This window comes from Coregonus clupeaformis, chromosome 14, assembly GCF_020615455.1.
Source record: "Coregonus clupeaformis isolate EN_2021a chromosome 14, ASM2061545v1, whole genome shotgun sequence".
NCBI lineage: Eukaryota > Metazoa > Chordata > Actinopteri > Salmoniformes > Salmonidae > Coregonus > Coregonus clupeaformis.
Genome location: NC_059205.1, coordinates 5,297,505 through 5,312,658, shown reverse-complemented (window position 1 = coordinate 5,312,658; position 15,154 = coordinate 5,297,505). Strand labels below are relative to the sequence as shown.

At 44.8% G+C, this 15,154-nt stretch overlaps 1 protein-coding gene across 4 annotated transcripts in view; it reads left to right on the top strand.

The window, feature by feature from the left end:
• LOC121580630 (fibroblast growth factor 12) overlaps positions 1-14,471 on the top strand; it is a 58,480-nt gene extending 44,009 nt beyond the window's left edge. For all 4 annotated transcript variants that reach the window (XM_041895609.2, XM_041895608.2, XM_041895607.2 and 1 more), the window contains 2 exons: positions 7,079-7,277; positions 13,719-14,471. In XM_041895609.2, coding sequence (XP_041751543.1) covers positions 7,079-7,277; positions 13,719-13,831 — 312 coding nt within the window. In that variant the 3' untranslated portion in view covers positions 13,832-14,471. The remainder of the gene's footprint in view (positions 1-7,078; positions 7,278-13,718) is intronic.
• The last annotated feature ends 683 nt before the right edge of the window (positions 14,472-15,154 follow it).

Below are 15,154 nucleotides of genomic sequence, written 5' to 3'. Positions count from 1 at the left end.
ATACACACACTCCTGATAATTCCGCCCTGCATCTGTCCCGTTGTACCTGGCCTTCTAAATGGCGTCTAAAGGGTTCTCATTGTTTCTCTCCCAAGCCTCAGTAAAACCGGAGAGGAGGAACAGAGAGGAGGAGAGAGAGAATGGAGGCTGTGGGGAGGAAGTGAATGAGGGGAGGAGAGGAGAAGAGGCGAAGGGTTTGACTCCAGTTTTTCTTTTTATTGGACGGGGCCGCCACACTGCAAATGAGAACAGAAATGTGTTACTTCCGAGAGAGTGCTGTGCAGTGTCTCTGTTTTCCAACCAAAGACTGATGTGTGTGGGTGGAATGGAGATAATTACTGTGAAGGGCACTGCAGTCTAATAAACTGACGAGACCGTGTTGTGTCTACTAATGAGATGTAGCCTGGTGGCCTTCTGTTAGAGAGAGAACACTGGAACAGAATTATTCATTTCATTATCTCTCAAAGGGAGCCCCATAAAAAAGAATTGTTCTTGCTGTAAATTGTGAGTGTGTGTGTGTGTGTGTACGGACATATCCTTGTGCATGTGTGTGTTCTGTGTCTGTGTATGCGCTTGTATCTGTTTTCGTGTGTGTGTGTGTGTGTGTGTGTGTGTGTGTTTGCTCAGTAACTGTGTAATGTATGTCCTTTTTTGTGGGTGGGTTCTGTGTCCTTTCCACACTCCCATTGTGACCGAGGTTGCTGTCTAGACTGAAGTGGTGCAGCGCCGAGCTGCAATAGTAATGAACTGTCAGACAGATCCTGAGTAGAGGGGATTCAGATCAACCCACGTCCCAAATCTAGTTTCAGATCCAGATTAAATTGAATGGCCTTTAAATTCAGACTCTGATGTGGTTTCAATTGCTGTATGGTTTCAACGTGAGGAGGGGAGTTCCAAAGCCGGAGGAAAGGTATAGGCTAACACAGGATTTTCTATTGGTGAGTGAACTGGATTCACTCTCAGTCTGTTTACACTGAACTGGATTCACTCTCAGTCTGTTTAAACTGAACTGGATTCACTCTCAGTCTGTTTAAACTGAACCGGATTCACTCTCAGTCTGTGTATACTGAACTGGATTCAACTGAACTGGATATATACTGAACTAGATTCACTCTCAGTCTGTTTAAACTGAACTAGATTCACTCTCAGTCTGTTTAAACTGAACTGGATTCACTCTCAGTCTGTTTAAACTGAACCGGATTCACTCTCAGTCTGTGTATACTGAACTGGATTCAACTGAACTGGATATATACTGAACTAGATTCACTCTCAGTCTGTTTAAACTGAACTAGATTCACTCTCAGTCTGTTTAAACTGAACTGGATTCACTCTCAGTCTGTTTAAACTGAACCGGATTCACTCTCAGTCTGTGTATACTGAACTGGATTCAATTGAACTGGATGTATACTGAACTGGATTCTCCAAAAACAACTCTACATTCTCTTCCCCTTTGTGGTCTACCATGTTACTGTGTGCGTGGTCTACCATGTTACTGTGTGCGTGGTCTACCATGTTACTGTGTGCTTGGTATACCATGTTACTGTGTGCCTTGTCTACCATGTTACTGTGTGCGTGGTCTACCATGTTACTGTGTGCTTGGTATACCATGTTACTGTGTGCTAGGTCTACCATGTTACTGTGTGCTAGGTCTACCATGTTACTGTGTGCGTGGTCTACCATGTTACTGTGTGCTTGGTCTACCATGTTACTTTGTGATTAGTCTACCATGATACTGTGTGCGTGGTCTACCATGTTACTGTGTGCTTGGTCTACCATGTTACTGTGTGCTTGGTCTACCATGTTACTGTGTGCGTGGTATACCATGTTACTGTGTGCTAGGTCTACCATGTTACTGTGTGCGTGGTCTACCATGTTACTGTGTGCTAGGTCTACCATGTTACTGTGTGCATGGTCTACCATGTTACTGTGTGCTAGGTCTACCATGTTACTGTGTGATTGGTCTACCATGTTACTGTGTGCTAGGTCTACCATGTTACTGTGTGCTAGGTCTACCATGTTACTGTGTGCGTGGTATACCATGTTACTGTGTGCTTGGTATACCATGTTACTGTGTGCTTGGTCTACCATGTTACTGTGTGCTAGGTCTACCATGTTACTGTGTGCTAGGTCTACCATGTTACTGTGTGCGTGGTCTACCATGTTACTGTGTGATTAGTCTACCATGTTACTGTGTGCGTGGTCTACCATGTTACTGTGTGCTAGGTCTACCATGTTACTGTGTGCGTGGTCTACCATGTTACTGTGTGATTGGTCTACCATGTTACTGTGTGCTAGGTCTGCCATGTTACTGTGCGCTTGGTCTACCATGTTACTGTGTGCTTGGTCTACCATGTTACTGTGTGCTAGGTCTACCATGTTACTGTGTGCTAGGTCTACCATGTTACTGTGTGCTAGGTCTACCATGTTACTGTGTGCTAGGTATACCATGTTACTATGTGCTAGGTATACCATGTTACTGTGTGCTAGATCTACAATGTTACTGTGTGCTAGGTCTACCATGTTACTGTGTGCTAGGTCTACCATGTTACTGTGTGCGTGGTCTACCATGTTACTGTGTGCTTGGTCTACCATGTTACTGTGTGTGTGGTCTACCATGTTACTGTGTGCTTGGTCTACCATGTTACTGTGTGCTAGGTCTACCATGTTACTGTGTGTGTGGTCTACCATGTTACTGTGTGCGTGGTCTACCATGTTACTGTGTGCTAGGTCTACCATGTTACTGTGTGATTGGTCTACCATGTTACTGTGTGCATGGCCTACCATGTTACTGTGTGCCTTGTCTACCATGTTACTGTGTGCTAGGTCTACCATGTTACTGTGTGCGTGGTCTACCATGTTACTGTGTGCTAGGTCTACCATGTTACTGTGTGCGTGGTCTACCATGTTACTGTGTGCGTGGTCTACCATGTAACTGTGTGATTGGTCTACCATGTTACTGTGTGCTAGGTCTACCATGTTACTGTGTGCATGGTCTACCATGTTACTGTGTGCTTGGTCTACCATGTTACTGTGAGCTAGGTCTACCATGTTACTGTGTGCGTGGCCTACCATGTTACTGTGTGCCTGGTCTACCATGTTACTGTGTGCGTGGTCTACCATGTTACTGTGTGCGTGGTCTACCATGTTACTGTGTGATTGGTCTACCATGTTACTGTGTGCGTGGTCTACCATGTTACTGTGTGCGTGGTATACCATGTTACTGTGTGCTTGGTCTACCATGTTACTGTGTGCTAGGTCTACCATGTTACTGTGTGCTAGGTCTACCATGTTACTGTGTGATTGGTCTACCATGTTACTGTGTGCGTGGTCTACCATGTTACTGTGTGCTTGGTCTACCATGTTACTGTGTGCTAGGTCTACCATGTTACTGTGTGATTGGTCTACCATGTTACTGTGTGCTAGGTCTACCATGTTACTGTGTGCTAGGTCTACCATGTTACTGTGTGCGTGGTCTACAATGTTACTGTGTGATTAGTCTACCATGTTACTGTGTGCGTGGTCTACCATGTTACTGTGTGCTAGGTCTACCATGTTACTGTGTGCTAGGTCTACCATGTTACTGTGTGCTAGGTCTACCATGTTACTGTGTGATTGGTCTACCATGTTACTGTGTGCGTGGTCTACCATGTTACTGTGTGCTTGGTCTACCATGTTACTGTGTGCCTTGTCTACCATGTTACTGTGTGCTAGGTCTACCATGTTACTGTGTGCGTGGTCTACCATGTTACTGTGTGCCTGGTCTACCATGTTACTGTGTGATTGGTCTACCATGTTACTGTGTGCGTGGTCTACCATGTTACTGTGTGCGTGGTCTACCATGTTACTGTGTGCTTGGTCTACCATGTTACTGTGTGCGTGGTCTACCATGTTACTGTGTGATTGGTCTACCATGTTACTGTGTGCTAAGTCTACCATGTTACTGTGTGCCTGGTCTACCATGTTACTGTGTGATTAGTCTACCATGTTACTGTGTGCGTGGTCTACCATGTTACTGTGTGCTTGGTCTACCATGTTACTGTGTGCCTTGTCTACCATGTTACTGTGTGCTAGGTCTACCATGTTACTGTGTGCGTGGTCTACCATGTTACTGTGTGCCTGGTCTACCATGTTACTGTGTGATTGGTCTACCATGTTACTGTGTGCGTGGTCTACCATGTTACTGTGTGCGTGGTCTACCATGTTACTGTGTGATTGGTCTACCATGTTACTGTGTGCTTGGTCTACCATGTTACTGTGTGCGTGGTCTACCATGTTACTGTGTGCTAAGTCTACCATGTTACTGTGTGCCTGGTCTACCATGTTACTGTGTGCCTGGTCTACCATGTTACTGTGTGCTAGGTCTACCATGTTACTGTGTGCGTGGTCTACCATGTTACTGTGTGCGTGGTCTACCATGTAACTGTGTGATTGGTCTACCATGTTACTGTGTGCGTGGTCTACCATGTTACTGTGTGCTAGGTCTACCATGTTACTGTGTGCGTGGTCTACCATGTTACTGTGTGATTGGTCTACCATGTTACTGTGTGCTAGGTCTACCATGTTACTATGTGCTAGGTCTACCATGTTACTGTGTGCCTTGTCTACCATGTTACTGTGTGCCTGGCCTACATTTACATTTACATTTACGACATTTAGCAGACGCTCTTATCCAGAGCGACTTACAACCATGTTACTGTGTGCGTGGCCTACCATGTTACTGTGGGCTTGGTCAACCACATGCTCTGTGTATATCTACGCATCAGTCAGAATCGTTTTTGCATATAATGTACATTTTAAAATGATGCTCCACATGTATTGATCTCTTTCCTGTCTGTGTTGTTTGCTCTCCACTGTTTGTCCACTGGGCTCTGTGCTAGTCCCCCCAGCTTGTTTATCCTGCCCTAGAGACCCGTAAAGGAGGCGCGTGAGAGCCCTCTCGCGTGCCCAGATTCACTAACAACTTCTTTGCTTCTACTTCAGAATCGGGGTGGAATATAAATTAGCATCCTTTTAATCAGTTTACACCCTCTAAGCACAGCCTGTTACCTCTGAAAGGTGGTGGGTGGTGTCTCCTCTTCCTCCTCCTCATCCTCCTCTTCCTCCTCCTCCTCCTCCTCTTCCTCCTCCTCTACCTCCTCCTCCACCTCCTCCTCCTCCTCCTCCTCTTCCACCTCCGCCTCCTCCTCCTCCTCCTCCTCTTCCACCTCCTCCTCCTCCTCCTCCTCCTCTTCCTCCTCCTCCTCCTCCCTCTCCTCCTCCTCCTCCTCCTCCTCCTCTTCCTCCTCTTCCTCCTCCTCCTCCTCCTCCTCCTCAGTGATCCAGTAGCTGCTTCTCTTCGTTATACGTTCCTGGCAGAGGAGCCAACTGTTAGCACAGCAGAAGAACTGTGTGTGTGTGTGTGTGTGTGTGTGTGTGTTCATACGACTTTGTGTTCTTTTCTATTTTTTATATCAGTGTTTCTCCCCACAAACTTGTGTGTGATGTATGCTCATATCCTAACAGTCTCTCACCTGCATCACCCTCCCGTTCACTATCCATTCAACCACACACAAGATTACACACACTGTAACATACCTCTATCTTTCCAACAGCAAAGCCTCCTACGCACCGTATAACTTCCCCTCTAAGCTTACAGGCCTAACAGACATTAACAGAGTGATGTCCTTGTGGCCAAGTTTGGAGGGGATTCTGGAACATGCCAGTGTGGTCGGCAAAGGAAGAAGGGTGAGGGGGTGTGGGAGCAAGGTGTGAGGGGGCCTTGGCAGAGATGGGGGAAGGGGGAGATGGAGGTGGAGGAACGCTGGCTGAGTCGCCCATTGTGGGACAGGAGGGATGTGACCCCACGACCTCTCACACAGAGAGGGATGTGACCCCACGACCTCTCACACAGAGAGGGATGTGACCCCACGACCTCCCACACAGAGAGGGATGTGACCCCAATACCTCCCACACCGAGAGGGATGTGACCCCACAACCTCCCACATAGAGAGACATCTGCTCTCAGACATTGTGTCATCAGGTCGAGATAAAACCGGTCTCTCCAACTCCCCACTGCGGCCTGTCCACAGTCACACCCCCGCTGACCGGCTTACATGCCCTGCACGTACCCTGAGTCCTTCACACTGGGGCTGTGTGTCGAACATCGCTGGGTGTTATAAACGAGCACTCACACTAAGTGTGAGAGATAGAGCTGGCCCATACAGTCTCGCGCACACAGACATACACACACATACACACACAAACACATGAATGTTCACATACCTGTACTGTATACCTATTCGCATATTGAGTATTAATATTCAGGCAAGAATGCACAAACATGCATATCTATCTGACTCTATTACACACACACACAAACACACACACACACACACACACACACACACACACACACACACACACACACACACACACACACACACACACAAACACACACACACACAAACAAGTTTGCCTGTGGAACACCTCCAGCAGTGAGCAGAATTAGGCTGTCAGTCAAAGGGACAACCTTAAAAGGGCACATAACCCCGGAGGAGACAGAGTTGAATGAAATATCACCACACACAAACGCACACACACACACACACACACACTGCCAAATCACTTAAGGCAGCCCAGCATTTCCAAACAAACTCATTCACCTGGACCACACACAGTCCGATACGCCAATCCAAAGGAACCCAAACAAACCTAGTCAACACACATTACACACAATATCCTCCTCAAAACAATATCATCCACAGCAATTCCTCATCTCTCCTTCATTTGTTGACCTGTGTCCGTTTTGTCTGTCGTACGTCCTGTGGATCACCATCACCACCGTCTCGTAACTCAACCCATCTCGTTACCGCAATAACAACCCTCACATACCTCGTCATGTTCAGTGGGGAGAAAATAGTTTGAAACGTGAGAGTGAAATCTGACCTTGTCCAATATGTACACAGATTTCAATTTCCTGTTACAAAATGTTTTGCGTCGGTGTGCCCTACTGACCATGATCCGACTTCCTGAACTTTGACCCGACTTCATGAACATTACTGTAACAACAAACTCCCTCTGTTGTTTGGCACCAAAACAGGAAATGTTCACGCCGGAGTGCAAGTTTAAGGAGTCGGTGTTTGAGAATTACTACGTGATCTACTCGTCCACTGTGTACCGGCAGCAGGAGTCCGGTCGGGCCTGGTTCCTGGGCCTCACCAAGGAAGGCCAGGTCATGAAGGGGAACAGGGTCAAGAAGACCAAGCCCTCCTCACACTTTGTCCCCAGGCCCATTGAAGGTAAGGCATCTGAATGTATCGGTCATCTCATCTGTGTTATTGTTTTTTTTGCAGGTTCCGATCACCTGGAGTAAGCCGATTAAAGCCCTGTATGGTGAAATCAGGGGTCTCGTTTATAAAATGTTCTCACGCACAGATTTGATCGTACATTATGCGTACGATGAAATCCACGGTAACATTGGGATTTATAAATCTTGAACTTCACATCGGAAATTTCATGAGTTACTTGGATTTTTGCATGAAATGTCATGATTTATAAATGAAACATGCTTCTATGTGTTATACACAACATTAGTAGTGTATACACATTTGACAAAATTGCATTTTCTCACACTGGCGCAAAAACGTTCCTCATGCCAAATTGCAGTATAAAACATTTTATAAACAAGGCCCCTGGGAGATAGTGTTGGACCTATGTTGTCAAATCATTTAGCTGCTTTTGATTTACAATGGAACCAATGGAACCAATGGAATACTCACAAAAGTGGATAATGTTTTATAATTATGTCCAGTAATAAATCATTTCATAAGGTATTTAGAAATGGTCTGCCCACCATTTTTGTTAATTTTTATTCACACATTTTTAAATATCAGTAAGATAGTTACTTTTTAAAGGTCCAATGCAGACGTTGTTTTTATATCTCAATATCGAATCATTTCTGGTACCTTGCTGTGATTGTTTTCCATTACAATAGTCAAAAAGAGAGCAAGAAAAGCTTCTTAGCAAAAAACTATTTCTCAAGAAAGAATTTAGCTAGGACTGTCTGGGAGGGGTTTGAGTGGGGAGGGGAAAACTGAAAATTAGCTGTTATTGGCAGAGGTTTGGAATTCTCTTTCTTATTGGTCTATTAACTAATTTACTGCATGGTGATGGCATTTACACCATGGATGTCATCAAAACTCCCTCCCGCCAAAACAGCTGTTACACTGAAAGGGCATTATCATCGTTTTCACAATTTCACAGTATTATTTCCAACGTCAGAGTGTGGAAATATATCTAAAGCACAGGAAAATGACGTTTTTGGACTGCACTGGGCCTTTTAAATGATTTATTGCTGGTTTATAAGATAATGTATAAGCTGTTTAATATAGATACTTATCTATATTAGACTAAAGTATAGTTCTTAAGAAGCACTATACTTTATAAACTGTGTATAAAGGACCTGAGTAACTACTCTTAAAAACCTGGACAATGCCATTAGTAGGCATCCCAGCAGTACCTTATACTCCACCAAGGTCTCAAAATGACCTAAAACCAGGGGTTGGAACTGGTTCAGGGAACAGAACAGAAAACCGGAAAATAACATAATCTTTCAAGAAACCAGAACCAGAACCGAGAACGAAAGTGATCTATACTCTTCCGGAACAGAACCGTATTTTAAAAGCATGGGAACCGGTTTAATAACGTTATTTTATGTTCTGGGTATTTTTTTTTCCAGTCCCACAAAAAAAATGCAACAAAGCGCCATACTCAAAACTCTCACCTGAGTATGGTTACATGCGCACAATAATGTGATTTATTGTGAATAGTCAGATTAATATAATAATTTGATTAAAATGTTTACATGCTTTGCAAGAAAAATGATTTCCCTAGTAATCCTGTTTCCATGGACACATCTGAAATCAGGCGACCTGATGGCACTCTGATAAATGCAGAAGATCGGCAATCAAAATAAAACGTTCTACCACAGCGACCATGTTATTTTTGGGAAGCATATTTGATTCTGAATTCGGACATATACCGTTTGTATGCGAAAACTACTTCTAAGACTCATACATTCAGTTGTTCCAAACTCACTTCACTCGTGCTAAAGAGGGAGACTCGCTGGGCTGGTGGTAGCACATGTGCAGATCAAATACACCGCTGGAACGCCATTTAAGGCGTTTACATGGAATTCAAAGATTGCTCAGAAAACCAGGTGTTTTAATCACCGTATGCTTACTTTGATTTTGATCTTACACCAATTTAAGATAAGCAGAGGAAGGTGGTTACGTTACTATTGCATAATCTGTCTACTGCCATAAATCAGTTTAATATTGAATTATACCACAACATTGTTGAATACTCGTTTCTGATTGGCTAGAAGGGCATTCTAAAATGGACATTAAAAGCAGATAACAGGACAGTTGGAAAATATATCGGGACACCTTGCAATCATGACGCAATATGCGCTGACATTACAGGCGTGATTCAGAAATTAGGGAGAGAGATTTTTCGTTAGAGAACAATGGATTAACTTTTTCAATATTAGTTAAGGATACTATAGTCATCACGTTTCACATTGGATTTATTAACTACAAAAAGGTAAGACGTGTTTTTATTTGAATTCTGGTGCCTCTCTGCACACACAGCTTGTTAGCTAGCTTGTTAGCTAGCTCTGGTCTAGCTCTTGAAAACTCAAAAGCGGCATTATGTGTAATGTAATGGAACTGAGAGTCATGATCAAGGGCTAGCTCTGGTCCAATGTGAGTTATGCCAACTCTCTGAAGTTCAAAGACATTCAAAGTTCCTTCATACAGTGAGGGGAAAAAAGTATTTGATCCCCTGCTGATTTTGTACGTTTGCCCACTGACAAATAAATGATCAGTCTATAATTTTAATGGTAGGTTTATTTGAACAGTGAGAGACAGAATAACAACAAAAACATCCAGAAAAACGCATGTCAAAAATGTTATAAATTGATTTGCATTTTAATGAGGGAAATAAGTATTTGACCCCCTCTTAATCAGAAAGATATCTGGCTCCCAGGTGTCTTTTATACAGGTAACGAGCTGAGATTAGGAGCACACTCTTAAAGGGAGTGCTCCTAATCTCAGTTTTTTACCTGTATAAAATACACCTATCCACAGAAGCAATCAATCAAATCAAATCAAATCAAATTTTATTGGTCACATGCGCCGAATACAACAGGTGCAGACATTACAGTGAAATGCTTACTTACAGCCCTTAACCAACAGTGCATTTATTTTAACAAAAAAAGTAAAAATAAAACACCAACAATAAAATAACAGTAGGGAGGCTATATATACAGGGGGGTACCGGTGCAGAGTCAATGTGCGGGGGCACCGGCTAGTTGAGATAATTGAAGTAATATGTACATGTGGGTAGAGTTAAAGTGACTATGTATAAATAATTAACAGAGTAGCAGCAGCGTAAAAAGGATGGGGTGGGGGGGCAGTGCAAATAGTCCGGGTAGCCATGATTAGCTGTTCAGGAGTCTTATGGCTTGGGGGTAAAAGCTGTTGAGAAGTCTTTTGGACCTAGACTTGGCACTCCGGTACCGCTTGCCGTGCAGTAGCAGGGAGAACAGTCTATGACTAGGGTGGCTGGAGTCTTTGACAATTTTGAGGGCCTTCCTCTGACACCGCCTGGTATAGAGGTCCTGGATGGCAGGAAGCTTGGCCCCAGTGATGTACTGGGCCGTACGCACTACCCTCTGTAGTGCCTTGCGGTCGGAGGCCAAGCAGTTGCCATACCAGGCGGTGATGCAACCAGTCAGGATGCTCTCGATGGTGCAGCTGTAGAATTTTTTGAGGATCTGAGGACCCATGCCAAATCTTTTCAGTCTCCTGAGGGGGAATAGGCTTTGTTGTGCCCTCTTCACGACTGTCTTGGTGTGTTTGGACCATGATAGTTCGTTGGTGATGTGGACACCAAGGAACTTGAAGCTCTCAACCTGTTCCACTCACTACAGCCCCGTCGATGAGAATGGGGGCGTGCTCAGTCCTCTTTTTTTTCCTGTAGTCCACAATCATCTCCTTTGTCTTGGTCACGTTGAGGGAGAGGTTGTTGTCCTGGCACCACACGGCCAGGTCTCTGACCTCCTCCCTATAGGCTGTCTCATCGTTGTCGGTGATCAGGCCTACCACTGTTGTGTCGTCTGCAAACTTAATGATGGTGTTGGAGTCGTGCCTGGCCATGCAGTCATGGGTGAACAGAGAGTACAGGAGGGGACTGAGCACGCACCCCTGAGGGGCCCCCGTGTTGAGGATCAGTGTGGCAGATGTGTTGTTACCTACCCTTACCACCTGGGGGCGGCCCGTCAGGAAGTCCAGGATCCAGTTGCAGAGGGAGGTGTTTAGTCCCAGGATCCTTAGCTTAGTGATGAGCTTAGAGGGCACTATGGTGTTGAATGCTGAGCTGTAGTCAATGAATAGCATTCTCACGTAGGTGTTCCTCTTGTCCAGGTGGGAAAGGGCAGTGTGGAGTGCAATAGAGATTGCATCATCTGTGGATCTGTTGGGGCGGTATGCAAATTGGAGTGGGTCTAGGGTTTCTGGGATAATGCTGTTGATGTGAGCCATGACCAGCCTTTCAAAGCACTTCATGGCTACAGACGTCAGTGCTACGGGTCGGTAGTCATTTAGGCAGGTTATCTTAGAGTCCTTGGGTACGGGGACTATGGTGGTCTGCTTGAAACATGTTGGTATTACAGACTCAGTCAGGGACATGTTGAAAATGTCAGTGAAGACACTTGCCAGTTGGTCAGCACATGCTAGGAGTACACGTCCTGGTAATCCGTCTGGCCCTGCGGCCTTGTGAATGTTGACCTCAGATTCCAAACTCTCCACTATGGCCAAGACCAAAGAGCTCTCCAAGGATGTCAGGGACAAGATTGTAGACCTACACAAGGCTGGAATGGGCAACAAGACCATCGCCAAGCAGCTTGGTGAGAAGGTGACAACAGTTGGTGCGATTATTCACAAATGGAAGAAACACAAAATAACTGTCAATCTCCCTCGGCCTGGGGCTCCATGCAAGATCTCACCTCGTGGAGTTGCAATGATCATGAGAACGGTGAGGAATTAGCCCAGAACTACACGGGAGGATCTTGTCAATGATCTCAAGGCAGCTGGGACCATAGTCACCAAGAAAACAATTGGTAACACACTACGCCGTGAAGGACTGAAATCCTGCAGCGCCCGCAAGGTCCCCCTGCTCAAGAAAACACATATACAGGGCCGTCTGAAGTTTGCCAATGAACATCTGAATGATTCAGAGGAGAACTGGGTGAAAATGTTGTGGTCAGATGAGACCAAAATCAAGCTCTTTGGCATCAACTCAACTCGCCGTGTTTGGAGGAGGAGGAATGCTGCCTATGACCCCAAGAACACCATCCCCACCGTCAAACATGGAGGTGAAAACATTATGCTTTGTGGGGGGGTTTCTGCTAAGGGGACAGGACAACTTCACTGCATCAAAGGGACGATGGACGGGGCCATGTACCGTCAAATCTTGGGTGAGAACCTCCTTCCCTCAGCCAGGGCATTGAAAATGGGTCGTGGATGGGTATTCCAGCATGACAATGACCCAAAACACACAGCCAAGGCAACAAAGGAGTGGCTCAAGAAGAAGCACATTAAGGTCCTGGAGTGGCCTAGCCAGTCTCCAGACCTTAATCCCATAGAAAATCTGTGGAGGGAGCTGAAGGTTCGAGTTGCCAAACGTCAGGTTCGAAACCTTAATGACTTGGAGAAGATCTGCAAAGAGGAGTGGGACAAAATCCCTCCTGAGATGTGTGCAAACCTTGTGGCCAACTACAAGAAAGATCTGACCTCTGTGATTGCCAACAAGGGTTTTGCCACCAAGTACTAAGTCATGTTTTGCAGAGGGGTCAAATACTTATTTCCCTCATTAAAATGCAAATCAATTTATAACATTTTTGACATGCGTTTTTCTGGATGTTTTTGTTGTTATTCTGTCTCTCACTGTTCAAATAAACCTACCATTAAAATTATAGACTGATCATGTCTTTGTCAGTGGGCCAACGTACAAAATCAGCAGGGGATCAAATACTTTTTTCCCTCACTGTAGAAGCCACTCCCTTCGTAGGTATAATTATGTGGGCCTAATTCAGATAATGCATGTCATAACAACAAGATGCCCAGTGCTTCATGCCCAGCGCTCTCCTCACCCGCAAAATGTCAGTCCTATGCCACACCCTACACTACACTTGTCTGTCTAATGTATATACGTAGCTTACCCGCTCCATAGCAAGCTGTTCTATCCATTGGTGAAGTAATTTAATGTCGAGCTAAATGTTTTAAAAAATCGATTTAAGAGGTTTAAAAATGAACAGAAAGGAGCAATATAAATTGTTATTTGTTTGGGGTTCGAATCGGTTCAGAACTTTCTTTTGCTGGTCAGAGCAGTGGAACAGAACTAAATATTATCGGTTCCAACCCCTGCTTACAACATATCAATGGAGAAAAACTAAGCACCCAACACAGGACGTTGAATATTTAAGGAAATGTATTCAATATTTTATTTCAGAACAGGTTCCATGAGCAACTTCATACACTCTGTGGGAGTCCCTGAGCTCGATCTGACTTTGTCTCTCTGTCTGCCCATCTATCTCCTCATTATTTATCCTCCATGTTCCCCTCTGCTTCCTGCTTCCTGCTTCCTGCTTCGTCCTCTACTACATACACTGTCTGCAGTGTGTATGTACAGGGAGCCATCGCTGCATGAGATCGAGGAGAAACAGCGCTCCAGGAAGAACTCAGGGACTCCCACCATGAACGGAGGGAAAGCTGTCAACCAGAATTCCTAGCAGCAGGGCCCCAAAGGTGGGGGGGCCACTAGGGGGCCCTGTCCCCCCTCTCTTAAACAGAGGGGGGAGGGGCCACAAACCCCCCTCACCACCATGCCCTCTGAAGGGATGGACCGCCACGAGGGGGAGGAGCTACACCCAAGACCACGAAAAACTCTTGCCTGTGAAAATCTTTTAGACGAATATCAAGATAAACCCAGAGGGAAACAAAAAAAAACGACTACAAACATTTTCAATCAGGACTTGACCTACGTTTTATGCAAAAAAGAAGAAAAAAAGCTGTGACAAAGAAATGGTGGTCTCTTCACAATACAAATATCTATCGTTTCCAATTTATGCTGTGAAAAATTCGCTTTAAACGCGTTTGATTTCCCATGCATTGATTTTATGAATGCTATGGCACCCTCACATGCTTAATTGTGTTACTGTTGTCCAATAATAATAATATTATGTATGTGTTGATAACTCATCATCCCAATTTAGTATCATTGTTATTCTGTTTTTCGTTTGAGACTGTAGAAGTTTGAAAATGTTTTTATTTATTTATTGCGTGACAGTGAATGCACTTTTACACTGCATACACTGGTGTGAGGCTAAAAATGTAATGTGTATGAGAGCTCGCTGGTGGGCTCGGAAGGAACAGGTATGGGTGGGTGGGTGGGTGGGATGGGTTTTGCTCAGGTGATGTTCTTTCGGTGAGGAAATACGTTGGGTGGGTCTCAATACTCTTAATTTGGAGCCCTTTCTGATCTCCTCACACTCTCTGGTATTACAGGACTAGAAAACTAAAAGCAATATAGCGGCTGCTCCACCAAGCCTCACAGCAGGCCTCTACCATATTATGGTGCGTTCGAGTGCTGTGGAAATACGAGTTCCCGACTCGGAAATAACCACTTGAATGACCCTCAAAGTCTGAGTTAGAAGTGGGAAACCATGGTCCAGAATGAAGATACCCGAGTTCACGAGTTGTGACATTTCATCACTGACCCTTCACCTTTTCAACCACTAGATGGTAAAAGAAAGCAATTTACAACCCTAACCATGTGATTAATGTAGCTTAGTGGATCCATACAGTATATATATGTGGTCCTCTGTAGCTCAGCTGGTAGAGCACGGCGCTTGTAACGCCAAGGTAGTGGGTTCGATCCCCGGGACCACCCATACACAAAAAAAATGTATGCACGCATGACTGTAAGTCGCTTTGTATAAAAGCGTCTGCTAAATGGCATATTAAAAAAAAAAAATAATTAAAAATATAGTTTGACACATTGTCAACGTAAGCAACGTTAGCTGGATTAGCCATCTAGCTAGGATCTCATTGGT